This window comes from Vulpes lagopus, chromosome 7 (genome assembly GCF_018345385.1).
Source record: "Vulpes lagopus strain Blue_001 chromosome 7, ASM1834538v1, whole genome shotgun sequence".
NCBI lineage: Eukaryota > Metazoa > Chordata > Mammalia > Carnivora > Canidae > Vulpes > Vulpes lagopus.
Genome location: NC_054830.1, coordinates 97,175,657 through 97,195,795, shown reverse-complemented (window position 1 = coordinate 97,195,795; position 20,139 = coordinate 97,175,657). Strand labels below are relative to the sequence as shown.

General features: G+C 36.1%; 1 protein-coding gene across 3 annotated transcripts in view; it reads right to left on the bottom strand.

Annotated features, from left to right (window-relative positions):
• Window positions 1–20,139, bottom strand: part of TTC39B (tetratricopeptide repeat domain 39B) — a 146,903-nt gene that overhangs the window by 25,246 nt on the left and 101,518 nt on the right. For all 3 annotated transcript variants that reach the window (XM_041761387.1, XM_041761385.1, XM_041761386.1), the window contains exons 7-15: window positions 17,630–17,697; window positions 14,625–14,689; window positions 7,919–8,024; window positions 6,535–6,600; window positions 5,180–5,288; window positions 4,468–4,535; window positions 4,323–4,382; window positions 2,493–2,654; window positions 1,547–1,638 (exon numbers count right to left, since the gene is read on the bottom strand). In XM_041761387.1, the coding sequence (XP_041617321.1) occupies window positions 1,547–1,638; window positions 2,493–2,654; window positions 4,323–4,382; window positions 4,468–4,535; window positions 5,180–5,288; window positions 6,535–6,600; window positions 7,919–8,024; window positions 14,625–14,689; window positions 17,630–17,697 (796 nt within the window). The remainder of the gene's footprint in view (window positions 1–1,546; window positions 1,639–2,492; window positions 2,655–4,322; window positions 4,383–4,467; window positions 4,536–5,179; window positions 5,289–6,534; window positions 6,601–7,918; window positions 8,025–14,624; window positions 14,690–17,629; window positions 17,698–20,139) is intronic.

The window sequence follows — 20,139 nt, the reverse complement described above, 5'->3', positions numbered from 1 at the left end:
TCCACTTGACTACCTTATCAGCCTCTGCTAGGGTTACCAATGATCCCTGTCAACTCTGTCTTATATTTAAATAGAATACTGTGTTCTCTGAGACATAGTTTGATGCCCCTTGACCTTTCTTTTCTTTTGACCTATATACAGCTGACCCTTGAACAATGAGGGTTAAAGACACCAATCCCCGCATAGTCAGAAACCCACATATAGCTTTTGACTCCCCCCAAATTTAACTGCTAACAGCCTATTGTTGACCAGAAGCCTTACTGATAACATAAAGTTAATTAACATATATATTATACGTATTAAATACCACAGTCTTAAAATAAAGTAAGCCAAAGAAAAGAAAATGTTATTAAGAAAATCATAAGGAAGAAAAATAAATTTTAAATATTGTACTATAGTTATCAAAAGAAATCTACATGTAAGTGGACCTATGCAGTTCAAACTCATGTTGTTCATCAGCTGTACATAAAATATAACATGATGTCCTATCAAGTATCACCATTTAGTTCTTTAATGGGCAGTGCTCCTTCCTGCAATAGGCTCTTTGGTCTGAAACTGTACCAGCACAACTCCCTGCTGCCTCAGCAGCTCCAACTCCACCTTCAGATACCATCTCAACCATTACTGCCTCTACATTTGTATACATACTTCTCCCATTGGGGAATGCTGGTAGGAGGGGACAGTGAGTGGGTACTCTTGGTGATGCAAGTTATTATCAGCTTCTGGCCTGCTAATTGTGATCCCAATCACAAGAGAGGAAAAAATATCAGGTTTGTTCAGGAAGACTGAGCATGGTGAGTTTAAAATGCTTTCAGAGCATCTGGGTGATATAATTGGTTAAGCATCCAAATCTTGGTTTCAGCTCATGATCTCATGGTCATGCGATCAAGCCCCAGGTCTACTTGGGACTCTCTCCCTCTCCCTCTGCCCCTCACCTACCTTCTCCAAAATAAATAAAATATTTTAAAAATAAATAAAATACTTTCATATATCCAAGTAAAGATGACAAATGGGAGCTGGCTTTATGGGTCTGGAGCTCAGTCAGGTCTGAAGTAGGGATTTAAACTTGGCCTGGCCAAGATTTCCTAAGGTTGAGGCTCTAACACACCAATATTTAATAGCTGGATAAAATAGGATAAGCCTACAAAGATACTAAGAAGGAATGGCAAGAAAAGTAGTAAGAAAAAAATTAGTCATGTATTATGATTTTGCAATTATTTGTGTGATAATTTTACTGATATCTGGTCCTGCTACAAGATTATAAATTCCACAAGGACAGGAACCATGCCTGTTTATTCAGCACTTAACACGGTACCCCTCACGGAGTAGGTGCACAAAAACAACATACAGATGATAGGTACATACTGATCTAGACAAAGTTAAACAGGTTAGTTCATAGCAGACCTTCTCTGAGTATGGTTTTTAAAGATTCCTGCATTGAATGAGTAGAAATTAATGAAAATATGAAGGTAAAGCACGGGAGAACACTCAGGGGAAAAGAAAGATGTATTTAGGATCTTTGTTATAGCAATAGTATCTTGCTTACCTGAATAAAGTTACTACATCCTCCTTAGTTGCTACTACATCTTCCTCTGGAAGCATACTCAAAATTGCAGCTTTCAAGAACACATATGTTGCCTTGAGGAAAAGAAGAAAAGCAGTGAGTACAGAACATCTCTAGGTACATGACATTTCTATCTTGCATGTCAGGAATGACCCACAAACTGTCCAGAGGTAACATTTAAAAGGGACCTAAGAAAAAAAAGAAAATGAAGTCTTACACTGCTTGGTCCTATTGAGAATAACACTTTTCAGTTAATTTTGACCCCTTTCCTATTACATAACAATAGTGTTCACAGATAAGAGAGTATACAGAATGAACAAGAAATCGTTATCTCATTTCTCCCAACTTCTCACAAATAGGTGAGAATTAATTTTAATTATTATGAAACACCTCATCACCAGGGCATCATAAAGTCTCCAGAAAAAATGTTAAGACTATTGATATTTTTTTTTAAAGATTTTATTTATTCATTCATAGAGACACACAGAGAGAGACAGAGACAGAGAGAGAGACAGAGAGAGAGAGGCAGAGACACAGGCAGAGAGAGAAGCAGGCTCCATGCAGGGAGCCCGACATGGGACTCGATCCAAGGTCTCCAGGATCAGGCCCTGGGCTGCAGGCGGCACTAAACTGCTGTGCCACCGGGGCTGCCGGACTATTGATATTTAATAACTTTTAAATGTAAGTGCATTTCATCCTCAGAGATGAAACCTCTGAGGTTTTGTTGAAAAGGACTGTGTGCATGCTTTCAGAGCTGAGGGCAGTACTTATAAGCAGTAGGTATTTAATGCCTATTTCCTCCTTCAATGAATCCCTCAGTTGAGAAAGCAGTGTTGATGTCATACTTCTGAATAAACAGTCCTAAAAAAAAGTCATCCTGGACACTTATTAACAAATAGGTAACATTAATGAAAGCACAGCACTTTACCTTGGACCATTTACTTTCTTTGCAAAGCAGATCGGAATAATAATATGCCTTCATCCAGTTTTGTTGGAATACATAAATCCACATCAGCTCCCAGTAACAGAGATGGTGAAACTGTTTCCATTCTTCTTGAACTGAAATGCATTTTCGAAATATCTCTTGTGCCTATAAGTCAATTGCATAAAGCTGATCATCCAGATAATAGACAAGGAGATAATAACCTAATGGAAAAATACATAAATCACTTTGTACAAAAAGAACAAAAGCATCACTCATTAAACCATTAAGTGTGATGATATAATGATCCTTCCCCTCCATGCAATGATACAATTAAATTCTGCCTCTTGATTTAGCTTCTTGAGGGGGCTGTGGGACTTTATAATGTGAGAGAAGTGAAGTCCCTTCCCAAGTAAGATATAAAATGCAGAAGTCCTTTACAAAAAGACTGAAAATAAAAGCCAGAACTCCCGTAAGTTAAAATATACCTTAAACAAAGTTAAAGGCAGGCTGGGAGAAGGTATCATTACGTCCACAAGTGGCCAAAATTAACCCTTATCATACAACAATTTTATAAAATCCTTAAAAAAAAAGACAACTCAATGGGAAAATTGTCAAAGATATGAATTGGTAAATCAGAGAAAAAGATATACAAGTGACAAACATACACATGAAGAAATCTATACGCTGAAAAATAAAAATTTAAAAATTAGATTCTCAGGGCACCTGGATGGCTTGGCAGGTTGAGTGTCTGACTTTTGGTTTTGGCTCAGGTCATGATCTCAGGCTCAGGTTCCTGAGATCAAGCCCCACGTCGGGTGCCATGCTCAGCAGAGGGTCTACTTGTCCCTCTCCCTCCTCTTCTGCTCCTCCCCCCACTCTTGCGTGCACATCTTCTCTCCCTCTCTAAAATAAATAAATAAATCTTTAAAAAAATAGATTATCATATTTTGGCCATGACATGGGCAAAAATAAAACAGATAAATCAAGAGTTGCCAAACTATATTGGAAACAAGTATTCTCATTTCTTTATAGAAGTTTAAATGGGATAACCTTAGTTATTAACCTTAGTTAGGAGGGCAATTTGTCTAAATTTATCAAAATGCGAACACCTTTGACCTAGAAATCCTGATTATCAGAATCTTATATAAATACACATGTGCATAGAAATATACACGAGAGGTTTACAAAAGCATTATTTATAGTAGCCAAATGTCTATCAGTAGTGGGACGCTTTATTAAGTATCATACATCCATCTAATGGAATGAAATCGAGCCATCAAAAAGACTGAGGGAGATTTAGATATACTGACCTGGAAAGAAATCCAAGATGTATTGTAAGTAGAAGAAGAAAAAAACAAATCAAAGAAAAATACATAGGTTTGATCTCATTTGTGTAGAAGAAAATTATTGGTTAGTATACTTATATGAAAAACTCCATAGTCGTCTTCTTCAAGAGAATTAATGAATCATTTCCCTTGATAAGGAGTATGTGCAAAACAGTGAAGTTGTATCTTATGCAAGGGCTAGATTTCAAAGTCAATATATAATACAGAAACTCATAAAGTTTTTTGAAGAATTCCCTTAAAGGCGATCACCTATATTTTTGTAATATTCTACCCCAAGCTGCCTCATGGACTTATGTGTAAGTACAAACCATATTCAGAAATCTACTATAGAATACACACACAAAATTAAATTGGAGCATTTAAATAATATATTTTGTCTTTATTTCTGTCTAGCATATAAGCTGAACTTACTTATGTTGAATGAATATGACACAGCCCCACATTACAGATACCTCCCCAATTATTCCCCCCCCCCCAAATTAATTACCTCTTCCACATTCCCTTTCAGCAGCTCTATCCGGGCATGATAAAACAACATGAGGGAGCCCTGTGGAGAAAGGAAGAAAACAGATCAGCGCCAGCCCTGCTTGATTGGTTATGATTGAAACACGCACTTGAAATTCTAAGCATACATTTGGAAACTGCCGGAGGAACGGTGCAAGGAGGTTCTCCGCTTCCACAACATTCACTTCTCCTGTACCTAGAAATTCAACAGGAAAAACCTTAGTCTTCACGAAACAGGGTGATACTTATAAGTAGTTCTCCACATTTCATTAAAATATAGCAAACACCTATTCATGGAAAAGATAAAGACTGTTAATTTGGCATTTCTGCATTTGAGAAATAAAGTAAGACAAGTCCCATCTATGACTGTAGTTTAAGAAACCTCTAGGACAGACTAATGCATAAGTATAGAAGCAGTTATCTTTGAATTCTAATTGGGCTTTCTGGTTTTAATAGCAATTATTAATTTATCTTAACCAAAAATTTAATTTTCTACTCAGAAAGAAATGCAATACAAATATGCTAAAATAGATCACCTTAAAGTTTACAGAATGTTTTTAGCTGAGAACAGATAAAAAAAATTCTTTGAAAGAAACCCTCCAGCCCCTCTGCTAAATGTTACTATGACAAATGTCACTATTTTTCATCTTTACTCAAAAAAGAAAAAAAAGTAAACAAATATGGACTACTAGCTCTTGGTAATTTTTTTCCAATTGTTTTACTTGAAATATAATTAACATACAATGTTATATTGGTTTTCAGGGAACAATCTAAATTTTTTACTTACTCAGATGAAAGGTCATCAACTTTCAATGACATAAAATGTAATTCAGTCCTTACCAAGTATTAGGGAGATATAAGTATGAAAAGCTAGTATAGTTAAGCAGCACAGTGGAGACCTCATGCTTCTTCCTGATGCACCTTCCTGTAACTGCAGAAGGCCCAACTCCTATGGGAAGCAAATGCATTTCAGAAGGGGAAAACATGACTGAAAAATTATTCCGACGCTACAGAGGCCTGGTTCAGGTATCTCTACCCTCCAAGAAGGTGGAGTTTGTTTTTCAAGAGCTTAGAATAGGGGTAATCCCTAACCAGAAACAAACTTTATATTGTAAACTGGCATAAGATAATCTCACAAATTTTTTTCACATTATGTGATTCTAGGGAGAGGAAAAAGGTAGTGCTCATTTCATAGAAATGTTCTATTTTTCTGATAAAAAATATTAGTTTATTTAGACATATTGAGGATCTAAGCACAAGACACTATGGTGGGTATGAACAAATAGAGTTTTGTCTTCGAAGATCTTTCCACCAAATAGGCAAGACACTACATGAACACAGGGTTGTGTTAGAATATGGTGAGTGTCATAAGAAAAATAACTTAATGATTCTGAGTCAGGGATACTTGAGTCTCACTGGGAAAAAATAAGGGAAAGTTGGAGGAATAGCTGACATTTATCTCAAATCTAATGATGGAGAGGCTCTCAAGAGAACATTATTTGGGAGGCTGCTGGCTAGAGAGGACATCTAAATTAGAGAGTAGCAGAAGCACAGAAATAAAAAGCACAGGACCTGTATGATAATCTGTTCCCCCAGATAATCTTGTTCTCATATAGTTCTCAAAACCTGCCCTCTTCACTAACATGGATAGCTTTTGCAATAAGGCAATCCAGGTAATAGCATACTGAATATTATGTTTAATAAATGTTATATGCTACAAAAACAACCACACAGAAACATAACAAATGAAATTCATGGAAAACAAAATTTCCTTGCTTAGTTTTATCATGAAACTTGTAAAAGTGCAAGGAAACCCAAAACACTCCCAAAACACTCTAACTATACTTGATCCATGTGAATCATAAAATGTGAGACCTGGAAATCTAGCCTAATTCACTGGTTGTACAGAGAACACTCTGGGGTTGCATATTTTAACCACACAAGAGTACTAAAGTCCAGCAAGTTGCAATATTAGTAAATCATAATTGTAAGTAATGAAGAAAAAAATTTTAGCTTTCAAGAGAAGAACCATCTCAGCTCATGAAAAGCATCATCAAGACCCCCATGACTCTTTACTGTTCTGCAAATAAATTGCCAATAATGGTCATGCTTGTTATGAGGATGTGTTGCATTGCTCTTGTATTCAACACTGTTTTATCTTTCCTGTCAAAATTAAGATAGAATTAAATTTGTACCCTGTTTCCTGAAAATCCTATAAATTCTAGTAGTCTGATGATCCGTGCTGGTAAAAGGGAGAGCATCTACAAGAGAAAAAAAAAAGTATATTTGTTAGTGTATTGAACTATAGGTAAACGTTAACCTCCAAACAACTTAAAGTTTTAATAATTCGGTAATATGAAATATTAAACCAAGTTTAAACTACTATACATATCTAGTCAGCACATACTGCACATACCATAGTCATTACCTGTGAATTAATTTCATTTAGCTAAGACAATGAACCTAAAAATTAAAAAACAAAACAAAATCCTGGCCTTCTCAGGGTGCTCTAGAGATTACTTGATCCTTTTACGTGCAATGATGAAGTGATGAGAAGGCAATCCCTCAGTGCCTAATTCCAAACAAGATTCCTTTTAACATCGTTTTCCAGAAAGCAAGTCTGTTGAATTCTGCATAATATGCTGACACCATCCAAAAGTGAACAGCATGACACAACAGTTCCTTTTTAGGACATCCCTAGGGAATAGTGGGAGGGGAGATGCAGCCAGTGCAAGACTTCAAGCCGTTTACTTGCTTGTTCACTTTGCTTGGAAGGAGAAATAACCATGTATGCAATTCTATACAGATCCACAGACTGGAATCAATGGTTTGTTGAATGGCCAGAGATTCGAAAGGAATATCATTGGAAAATTAATGACAAAGAGGTTTAAGAAAGGGTATAGGCCTCTCTGAGTGAACAAAAAACATGAAGATATTTGTGTTCCATGTGAATGTTCACCAAAGTCTGACTTCAGCAGAGGAGGATTTGAATAATCAAATTGGATGACCTGTTCTACTGCCAGCCATCCTCTTTCCCCAGCCACCCCATCACTGACCAACTGGACTCATGAACAAAGAGGCCATGGTGAAGTACACAGTCAGGTGTATTATTTCATTTTCTCTTTAATCCCAGTCAAACTTTAATAAATTTTAAAATCTCTAAATAATATATTACAATTTGATAAATACTACTCAAACTCTTTGTCTCCCTCACAGCATCAAAATAATGCCTCAAGTTATATCATTACTGTCTCATCTATTTTCAATTCCATAGCCACCAATATTTCAGATGTGGAAATGGATCCAGATTCCAAGTTCCTTATTACCAAAAATGTTGCTAGTCCATTCAGAGTACTGCATGCTTTCCCTCTTATACAATCCAAAACTACTCTGAGTGTGTGCAGAACTTTACAACACATACTAACCAAAGTCACCATTGGATCACAACAAACAAAAACTGATCCCACTACAGCCACTTGTCAACCAAACCCAGGTAGAGGTTCACACACAGTAGAGAAGGCACTGGAAATCTTAGTTCTTTTACTAAAGCCTCTGGCAGCTTTATAACTATTTACTTACCAAATTAAAGGCACCTATTCCAAGCTTGACACCCCCTTCAAACTCATAGAAGAACTGCTGTTCACCTTTGTTCTTCTGAATTACATGCAGAATAGAAAGACATTCTCTGGATCGAAGAAAAAAGTTACCGTGTAAGTATACCATGACTCTGAAAATTAACGTTAAGTCAAATTTCACACTGACACACTATAAAATAAATGTCATTAGCCAAAACACTAGACAGTTTTTCAGTGGAGGCAGCTGTGCTGAGTCTAACCTTAAGTCTACTCTGGTCATAGTCATTAAGGAAAAACTGACATGCCCATTTCTGCACTGTTTTATCAGGACCAATCTTTCTAGGCTGGAAGCAAGACAGGGCTGGGGTATCAGCAGACATGACTCCAGAGCCACAGGACCGCAGGGCTGTGACCTCACAGCTTTCCAGCAATGTTTCACAGAGGACTTCCCAGCTATGCTCTGTCCCGCAGCTGCTGTGCACGCTTCAACAGCCCTACATTCCACGGAGTATCTGAGATGCTACTGCCAAAAAAATGTGAATTTCAGTGTGATCTCAAATAGATTGAATAAATTACAGCTTGCAAGTATGAAAGACTGAAAAAGGACCGCAAATTCCATCAAACTGCACCCATTTGTTGTTTTTCTTTTCCTATTCCATCCAAGGAAATCTTTCTGATTTCTCATTTTCATTTCTTTTCTATTCATTTCCCCTCTTCCCTTCACATCTTCAAAAGGCAAATACTTGATCAGAGAAATGCAAATTCAAACAATGACAAAGATATAACGCTTGGTAATGAATAGGAAGTGCTTACCAAACTGACAAATATATATCTTAAAGGTAATAAGGAATAACCAGATATCATGTATCACCTTGTATAATTACAAAACATACAACTTCATTTATGATGTATTCTAGCCAAATTTATTTAACCTGAATCCAGTAAGCCTAGAGATCTAATTTCCAGTTTATAGGGAATATAAGGGACGAGAAGAATGCAATGGACTTAATTAATTATGCCCCTCTCCAAATTTGTAAATTGAAGCTCTAAGCCCCAGTGTGAGAGTATATGAAGATAGGGATTTTTAGGAGGTAATTAAGGGTGGGGCCCTAATCTGATAAGACTAGTGACCTTAGAAAAAGAGGAAGAGAGAGAGGTTATCTCTCTCTTGACCACTGTAAAGGCTGAGTGAGAAGATAGCCATCTGTCTGCAATCCCGAAGGAGAGTTCTCTCCAGAAGCTGATCATGCGGGCACCCTGATCTTAGACTTCCAATCTCCAGAACTGTGAGAACATAAAATTCTGTTCTTTAAGCCACCCAGTCTGTGATATTTTGTTATGGCAGCCTAAGCTAACTAAGAAAAAGAACAAGCTTAAATGAAAACTCAAGAAAGCCAACAAACAAATCCATGGGATATTCTGCAGGATGACGGACTTAGGCTTCTCAACAACCATCATGAATATAGAGACTATTCTAGAATAAAAGATACCTAATGGACGTAAACATTAGATGCAGTAGACAGTTTTGTATTGCATCCTGGTATAGACATACCAGCAGTAAAAGAAATCTGCGGCCAATCAGGAAAATGTGAAGAGAGATGGAGTATTACATGAAATGAAGACTTAATTGCCATAGAAAAGTAAAGATCATTAACTGAAAAAAAGCAGGTTATTAAAAGAGTATGCACATTAAAAAATGCATGTATCTTTAGATTTGAATAGGAAATATTCTGAAAGAAAATATACTAAGGTTTAACAGCTATTATCACTGTGTGAAAAGAATATGAAGTTTGTATGTTAATATCTGCTCATCTACATTCTCCCATTTTCCTAAATATACATGCCACTTTTGTGATAATAAAGCATTAATTTAATTTTTTTAATGGAAAACCAGTGCTGACAAAGGGAAGACTTTTCATCTATTTTGGTAAAAGGTGGTTATAGTATGGAGATTGGCAAACTATGGGAACGTAAATATGTCCATCCATTCATTTGTTGTCAATGGCTGTTTATACTCCACAGTCATGGAGTTGAGTAGTTGCAATAGAGATCTTATGACCCACAGCACAAACATATTTACTATCTAGCCTTTTAAGAAAAGTTTGCCAACTCAATTATTTTTCAGAATAATTTTGCACTATATACTAAAAATCTTCAACACATGCATACCATTGACCCAATAAATCCAATTTTTTTCTAAGGAAATTACACGGATAAACACAAAATTCTACCTATAAGAGATATCATATTAGTATTTATAATGAAAATGTATAAATAAACTAAACAGGCAACAGGAGGAAATTAATTAGGATAGTCACATGAGTATATCTATTTATACATACACACATGTGGTATAACCACAGAATAGAATGCTATACAGCTATTAAAATCTGTGATGAACTAAAAATATTTAATGACCTAAAATTTTGTGGCATGAACTGAAAAAGGAAATTTCAAAATGACATGAAGTATATGATTTCGTTATATAAAAAGATAATTATATATGCTCATACACATGCATTAAAAACTCAAACAAATGGGGCACCTGGGTGGTTCAGTGGTTGAGCATCTGCCTTTGGCTCAGGTCATGATCCCAGAATCCTGGGATTGAGTCCCCACATCAGGACTGGGGAGACTGCTTCTCCCTCTTCCTATGTCTCTGCCTCTCTCTGTGTCTCTCATGAATAAATAAAATCTTTTTTAAAAATAAAAAAATAAAAACTCAAACATCAAAAATTCAATAGGATGGCAAAAGGTAGAAATGATTTTCAAAATTCTTTTCTTTCTAAATCAAAACATAAATGTTCTATTTTCTGATAATAGATGATTGTTACAAAATTTTCAAATAACATGGAGAAAGTGTGAGTGCCCCTGCATGACTATCCTGCAGAGGATGGTCACTGTTAACAGCCTGGCACATAGCCTTCTAGGTGGTTTTATGCTTTAGTAAGAATGCAATCTTTAAAAACCACAAATGGGATCATGTAGTATGTACTGTTCTATAGATTATATTGAAGATTTTCTATGAAAATGCATGAGAGCTACCTTATTTTTTAACAAGTGCATATTATTCTATTCTGTGGAATAATTTAAATTCCTACTGTTAAATATTTATGTTGTTTCCATGTTTTCCATATTATAAACAATGCTGCTAAAAGTGTGCTTGTACATTCATCAAGTACTTTTCCTACATCAAATACTGAAACTATAATTAATCTATCACAATTATCCTCAGGATAAATTCCTAAAAAAGGGACTTCTGAGGTCAAAGGTGATACACTTTCTTAATTTCAATACATATTATCAAACAACCTTTGGGAAAACTCTACCAATTTAGATTTCTACCAACTTATGAACTCCTCACACTGTCATTTGCCCCAAATCATTTGTATCACATTTCCATTTGTATTTTTTACTACAGTTGGTATATTTTGCCATGATGAAACTGAAATGTTAATTGGTCAAGCCATCCATCTCTTATGATTCCTGATTTTATGTCACACTTAAAAAGGCTTCTAAAATTGATATCATGTATCTACTGATATGATGCACTACAAAAGACACAATATCACTTGAATGGTATCTTTGCCATAGATGCAAAATCCGGATGTAATCATGAAGAAACGTTGGAGAGTCCCCACCGAGAGACATTCTACAAAATAACTGCCCAGTATCCTTCAAAAATGTCAAGGCCATAAAAATAAAGAAGACGGATGAATTCTTTCAGATTAAAAAGGACTGAAGAAACGTAACAACTAAATGCAATATCCCCAATCTTGGATTCATTTCTGGACCAGAAAAAGAACATTAGTGGGACAATTAGAGAAATCAGAGTAAAATCAGTGAAGTAATTGATAATACTGTTAGTTATTGTTAATTAACTGTTATTACTATTAGTAATTGATAATCATTGTTAGTTTTTTGGTTCTAATAATTATACTGTGATTCTGTAAGATGCTAACATTTGTGACTCTGGATGAAGAATATATAAAAATTCTTTGTAAAAATTCTGAAGTTAAAAAAATTATAAAGTTATTTCAAAGTAAAAATTTTTAAATAAAAGTTTAAAGGCTTTTGTGCTTTAGGACTATAAAAAAATACTTTCCTACGTTTTCCTTTAAAAAATATTTTAATATTAGAGGTACCTGGGTGGCTCAGTCAGTTAAATGTCCGACTTTTGATTTTGGCTCAGGTCATGATCCCAGGGTCGTGAGATGGAACCCTGCATGGGGCTTCACTCAGCACAGAGTCTGCTGGAGATTCTCTCTCTCCTTCTCCTTCTGCCTCTCTTATTCATGCACTCTATCTCTTTCTAACTCTCAAATAAATAAATAAAATTTAAAAAATTGTTCATATTAAATCTACATGGAATTTATTTTAATACTGTCTTTTTCCAGAATGAAGAACGAATTTTCCCAAAACCATTTATTAAAGTATCTAATTTTTCCCACTATTTTGAAAGAGACCTATGTATATATAGGAATTTCCTATATTTTTAATTCCCAAGTAAATATCTGTGTGAGTCTGTGTGTATGTATGTACAAAACTACATGTATCCACACACTGATACAGATGTTTGCGCCATTTTAAGACTACTTGAATTTATTCCATTTTTAAGTTTTGGTGACTAGAAAAGAAATTAGTTTTTTACCATCCTTTTACATCATCTCAAAAGTATTTCAAGAAGAAAACTAAAAACAGTATATCAATTTCCCCCAAACACCCCCTATCTCTACCATTTTAAATACAATATAATTTTATGAAATCACTTTGGGTAAAATTATCTCTTAAAATACTAAATCTTGGTTCTGCTCTCACTAGTGGAAATCTGCTTCTAATAATGACACACATTATGTTAGATTAACTCTCCCACAGTAATAATAATAAACGTCAGAATTTAAATATATACTTAAAATGTATTTTCAGGCACTGGAAAATGAAAACAAAAAGCAGTAGGAAACTGGAGAAGAGCTGAACTTTGAAAGATGGGAAAAATTAATTCTCATACGGACTTTACATTTACATGGCTCTTCAGCTGAAAGTACTCTCAAATCCACTCAATGTGGGGTGCCTAGAACTAATATAGAAAGCCACAGTACTATTGTTGGGCCACCTGGATGGCTCAGTTGGCAAGTGTCTGACTCTTGGTTCCGGCTCAGGTAGTGATCTGATGGGTCATGAGACTGAGCCCCAAGTCTGGCTCCATGCTCACCAGGGAGTCTGAGTGAAGATTCTCTCCCTCTGCCCCTTTCTCTCCATGCTTGGGTGCACTGCACATGCTTGCTCGCTCTCTCTCTCTCTCAAATAAATAAATCTTTACAGAAAACAGGTTGACAAAGCATTGTGGGGTTTATAACATATGTAGGTGTACTATCATAAAAACAGTATAAAAGACAAGTAGTAAATGAAACTATATTTTCACAAAAATCTCATAATTTATGGGCAACAGTACAATACTAACTCTAAGTTGACTGTGATGAGTTCAGAAATATAATTACTAGAGTGACCTTTAAAAAAAAATTAAACTACAGCTAAGAAAACAATAGAGGGACTGATTACACTGGAATATATATTTTAAAAATTGTAATAAGGATAAAAAAGGCTAAAAAGAAGTGAGAAAACCAAATGAGACAAGATAACAAGAAAAATGGTAGCCACAAGTGCAAACATATCATTTGTTTGTTATACTGAATTAAAAAGCAAGACCCGGGGATCCCTGGGTGGCGCAGCGGTTTGGCGCTTGCCTTTGGCCCAGGGCGCGATCCTGGAGACCCGGGATCGAATCCCACATCAGGCTCCCGGTGCATGGAGCCTGCTTCTCCCTCCGCCTGTGTCTCTGCCTCTCTCAATCTCTCTCTCTGTGACTATCATAAATAAATAAAAAATTAAAAAAAAAAAAAACCTTATTAAAAAAAAATAAATAAATAAAATAAAAAGCAAGACCCAACTATACACATTTATAAGAAATGCAATTTAAATATAAAAAATATATATATAAACAAAGATAGGTTTAAAGTATAAGAATATATATCATGCAAACACTAATTATAAAGAAGCATGAGTAGCTATATTACTATCAAACAAAACAGACTTCAAGATAAGAAATATTATAAGGAGTTAAGTAGAGACATTTCATAATGATAAAAAGTTTAATTCATTAGGAAGATAAAATCATTAAGATATATGTAAACCTAGTAACAGAGGCTCTAAATATATAATGCAAACACTGACAGAGCTAAAGAGAGAAATGGGTGACCTCAGAATCAAAGTTGGAGATTTTTAACTCTATGAGCAAATGATAGAACAACTAAATAAAAATCGGTAAGCATATGGTAGATACGGACAACACTATGATCCACCTTAACTGAGCATTTGAATCCCTGCAGAACATTCTATCAAGCAGTACTGCTCTAGCATCTGACCAAGACATAACTGTAATTTTAAATACTGATTTTAGGAGAGAGAAACTAAGATTATGTAATTAGAAATTACATCAATAGTTTTATTCCAACTATTTTTCTCAAGATAGCATTTAAATGTAAATTCTATTGTCCTATAACACTGAATACATACTCAGTAGGCCAAAAAATCAAGTGCATTTTTACCAACACCAAATAAAAAAACCTAGTTGTACTTGATAAGAATTTTGAAGTACAAAGTGGACAGAGTACAAGAATCATCTAAAAACCACATCTTAATTTTTAACTTACTTATATATTTGGTAACTCGTCCTAATTTTGAGTCCACCTTTGATGAAGTTGATCATATTTTCATCCTGAAAACAATTCAGTTAAATAATTAGATCACTTAGCAAAAGATCCTTATACTGCCCTCACAGTTATGTATTTGTGTGATTAGAACAAAACACTATCTTTTGAGGACATAGTTTTTAAATTAAAACATTCTTCTTGCTTTACATTTGAAATGCTTTTCTGTAATTTTTCTTCCAAGTTAGATGGCAATAAAAAGTACACATTTAAAAATCTCTGCATTACTTCAAGCAAGTAATTAAGGAAGTAATCCTTATCACTTAGTGGCCAAATATGTTAGTCCAAATCTATTGCAATAAACATCATCTACTGCAAAAATTTTCTCCTGGGTTCAACAGAATCCACAATGGGTAATTTAAGGATATGCTCTAAAGACAAACTATCCAGCCCATCACACTCCAGTAAATGGGATAATGGTTCTTCTTCTGTAGGATCCTTCAGCATTCAGTCTATTTAACATTGTAAATTTTACGCATCTACATTACTAGAACAAAAATTATTGTTCTGGATTCTAAATTCATTGTCACTAATAAACAGTTTTGTTTTGGGGGGAAAAATCATTTCACTTCTCTTTGCCTGATGCTCATCAACCATAAAATTGAAGCAGAGGGTCTAAATGAATGTCATTCTCAGGGTCACCATTCTAGGATTGTAAGAGACTCTCTCAATAAATTATATCAAAACCTGCTTAAAAGAAGTTAATCCAACAGATAGTGCTAATGGACACATTCCCATATTTCACATTTCCAAGGAGGATATTTTTCTAGTCTATTGAAAATGGAAAGATGCTCTGGTGTTTACGTCTTGTGTACTTTAGCATCCTTCTGAAGCAAGAGAAATACCTATTTTAGCTTACAAATTTCATTGATTATTAAATTTTTAACATTTAAATTAGTATAAGAATCAATAAACACGAAATTCACTATGCAACTTAAATGTTTATCTTCTTATTTTAAGGAATCTTATGATTATACAAGTTCTAAGACTGGCCAGGAAAGAATTTCTTAAATCACATTAAAATCTGCCTCAAATAATAATATTTTGTTTCATGATTCACCAAACATGTACTGAATGCCTATTTTACACCAGGCATCTGAATGGAAAATCAGACAAAAGCAATACAAGGTGCTAAGAGCTGGAGTCATGCACATGGATGGAGATAATGAACAGGATGTCACAAGAGCACAGAGCAGGGGAGAGGAGGGAATGGAGAGGTCCACAGAAGCTTCCTGGAAGCACTGGGGCTTAAAGCACAAAAAATGATTAGGAAGTGGCCAGATGAAGAAAGGCAAAGCAGATGTGACCTTTGAAAGCCAAGGAAAACTCAAGGGGCAAAAAAGGCAAGGAAGCATACTAATCATGGCATGCTTGGCCATCTGTGCTTACACAACTCAGTGCTGCTGCAGAAGCTACCACAAAGACAAAACTAAGGAGTAAGAAATCTACCTCTACCTGTGCCACTCAGGTACGCAACACACCTGCCAGTAGCATCTGAGCACATGGGTAAGAGGGAAGGAGGGAATTTGGGAGAAGATACCAGTTTAGTTCAAAAAAGCCTGCCTTCTTTCTGATATTCAGATACAGAACCATTGCCATAGTCAATGAGAGTTACTAAATACTGAAGTATAGCAATGACAAGGTGAGACTCTCATCCCTGAGAGGCTGCTCAGCTGCACAATGGACAATGAGCTGTAGGTAAGAGAAATTAGAGCCAGAGGGTCACTAGGTCGCTGTGCAGTCTAGAGAAGAGCTGATGAACACTCCCATTAGAACACTCATAGAAGGAAGAGGTAGAGATGGCATGGCTAAATCTTCAAAAGGTAAAAGAAGCATGACCACTAAACTGGATATGGAGGCATGAGGAAGAGAGATAAATCTTAGATATCTCCCAGATGTTTAATTTTAAGTCCCCACATATAAAATAAGACTTTAAATCCCAGATTTGATTGTCAAATCCTGATTTTGAAAACACATCAGAAAATTTGGGGGTCTCTGTGACCAGTATTATGTTTACTGAGGCAGTAAGAATGTGGTTCATAATACATAGGGTTTTAGGAAACGGGGTTATAGACCAGATTGATTCAACTTTACTAAACCAGAATCAAGCTAAGAAGTCAATCTTCGGGGGGGAAAAAAAACAAAGAAAGAAAAGCAACTCTCAATACAGTGTAAAACAATTGTGATTGAGGAAGATTTGCAGTTTCACAATTGCATTTCTGCCTCCTTACAATCTTGACCCTACCTCCATCCCGACTGTATCCATCATTGCCATCCATGGGGCCATGATGTTAAGGTCCATATTTTTTAGAAGTGTCGGAAGATATAATGTTAAACAAGGTACTTGTTCTAATAGTTCCTAGAGGTAAAATTAAAATGTCCCTTAAAGGAAGGTATTCACTGTTTGGTTTAGTGACTTTTAAAATCTGCTTTTCCAAAGGAAGAAATAAAAGCAAGAAAGGGGAATGAGAATAGAAAGAGGGGAAAAATAAAATCTGAAGTATATATGAAAAGCCTGGCACTCAATGCATGCATATCTGAGCTTTGCAGAAGCATCTGGTGTAAGAAGGCAATGGGGCCAAGGATAAAGATGCCTCTTTTGCCGGGGCCTGCAACCCTCTACCATTAGCAAATGCAAAGAGGGATAACTGCACACTTCTCATACAGAGAAGCATCCAGAAATTAGATGCAGTAGTTGCAAAACAGTTTCTTTACAAGGCAGTGGTTCCCAATAGACTGAAATTTGAAACAGACTCCAAGTGCATTTGAGTAGGAACAAAGCTCCCTGGGGTCTTTTCTCAGTCAAAGTTTATCCGAACAACAAGTATCTTCCATTACAACTCTAAGTCAGAAGAACTGAAGCACTGACATAAAATGGGCCATATTTTTTCAATGTAGTACTGGCAGGCTTCCCCGGCATTACTGATTCGAAGCCAAACATTTATTACCTGCACAAACGTGAGTGCTGCTTTCTGTAGGAGACACTCGGCATAACAGATTTCGGCATGCATTTCCTCTATTAAAAACAAATAAAATCACATTAAGGAAAATCCTATGTCCACAGTAATTGCTCTGAGATGTTCAGAAAAGACTCGTAGATCAATGAACCCAAGAGAGACACAAAAATCTAGGTTGCTTTGGTACTTCCATAAAAGCAGAATGAGGACCTCGGTTCTCAGTCCCTTGGCAAGATTTTCCTAGAATGTGTAAAATGATTTAAGGAAGTCATCTTTGGCCCCATTCAAATATAACTGCAAAGAGTCAGGTGCTTGGTGCCAGAGACCCAAACTCAGCTCACAAGAGAAAACCAAATTTAAGAGCACTTAAAAAATAGTACTTTTTAACTTAACAGTAACACATAAGCTTAAACACAATTATAGAGACTGAAATAAACTATCTTAAATTTATGAATTCTAGCTTCTAAAATATGAAGGTATGATAATCATGGCAATGATTAGAGACACTATTAACTTAAAGAGAAAGCAACAATTCTCCAGAGTTCTATGGAAAAAGTAGGGACGAGCATGCCCCAGTCATGATTCCTCACACACAGAAGACATGATATAAAAAGAGTAAGCACCAGCACAATTTTAGTCTATGTTGATCATTGCGATATCTAGCACAGAACAAGGCACTCATAAAAGGGACAATGTAAAGCTATGTATATCCCAGGGACAGATGGAGTGCCCCGAAACACATGGCCCATCTTCCTAAACAATACCTTATACTTGCGGAGATTGGGGTAGGAGGGAAATCTTTGCATAAACAAAATCAGCAGATTTCTGCTTTGTCCATGGGATGCAAATTGACATTTTATTTAAGTCAGTGAAGCTTGGGGAATTTAACAGCCTGGGTTGGAAGAAATGCTCTGCCGTACTGGTATCCCACCTCTCTCTACTGGCTACCTCTTTTGATAAGTCCAGCTAGTAACATCTCCACTTCACAACTAAAGACTCAAATGGGGTTGCTGCAAGCAGAGCTCACTATGGAGAGTAAGCACTCGATTTTTGCTAGCTATTTTCACTAAGATCACTGCCCTCAATCCATGCTGGGCTTTTTGGTAAAAGCTCAGAAAGCAGAAAATTTTTATGTGAAGTTAAGTCACTGAACTATGTCTGTGAGAATGCTGTTGGGTCAAAGTGGGTAAGAACTAGTGCTGTATTTCTCTCACTTACACACACAGACCCCATTCTCATCCCCGCCAGCCAACACACAACAGACAAGTTCTCACAAACTGGTTCCAATCCCTACATGCTCATATGCCAAAGGTGGAATTTACAAAGAAGCAACCAGGCAGCGAAGATCCTTCAACAGCCAGCCTATGGATGGGGACAAACTTGAGGAATTAGGGCCTGTGCATGTCTGGCAGCCATCGCCAGTCAGGGTCCCAGGGCTTCAGGACACCTCACCTCTAAGTGCACCTCCGAATTTTCTCAGTGTTCAGTGAGATAAAAAGTGGAGTCTTCAATTTTTACACAGTCACCTGAGTTTCCTCTTCCTAGGTATATTTGCCACAAAGTACAAATGGTTTGGAATTACTTTGAAAGCCTGCTCAGTAACACAGATTGCTTGCTGCCTTGGGTGTGTGCGGGGAAGGCCAGTGGAGCTCCAATGGTGAAGCACAAGGTGTGTAAAGTGAGGAGTGTGAAATGAGTCTGAAAAGGTAAGTTGGGGCTGAATTATGGACAATCTTAAGTGTCTGGAACTGGGCTTGATTTCAATAGGTAACATTGAGTCCATGCAGAGGTCTGAGCAGAAGAATAGGATGCATCAGTGTTAAGTTACAGATGGACAACCCTAAGAGCAGCTAAAGGACATAACAAAAAGGCAGAGATTTAGGCAAGAAAATTTGAGCTCTGTATGCCATATGTAAGTATCCTTCATGTTAAATGCCTTTCACATCCTAAGTACTGCATTTACATATCTATTTTTAAAGGAAATTTGAAAACCATTCAGGGCAATATTCCAGCCAGGAGAGAAGAATGGGTGTGTTCCATGTTAAACCCACGAAAAGTTTAATTAAATATACTGACTCCTGCCCACAACCAGCCACTCAAGGATGTAAATGAAAATTACCAAGGGGAGAAACAAATCACATACTAAAGCTACAATGTTTTGACATGCTCCCTTGAACACAAAGTCTGTTTGGGTTGCAGTGACAGCCAAAAGCATTAGGAATAAAATGCAACTTAATTTATAAAAGTTGTATTCCTTCACTCTGGTTGATATCTATCAGGCAGTTTCCCAGTTCTCAAAATTAGCCATTGGCATTTATTAACAGCTATCTTACAAGAACATCTCTTAATTATAAATTCCTTAGTCTACTGAAGGAATAGCTTCACCCTGGACTAAAATGTTAGCTAAGCATGCCTTTGGATATAAAAGTCTAAATAATCTGTTTTTCAGAATATGTTATAGTAACAAGCTATTTATGTTTATTATTTTCTAATTAAGACGT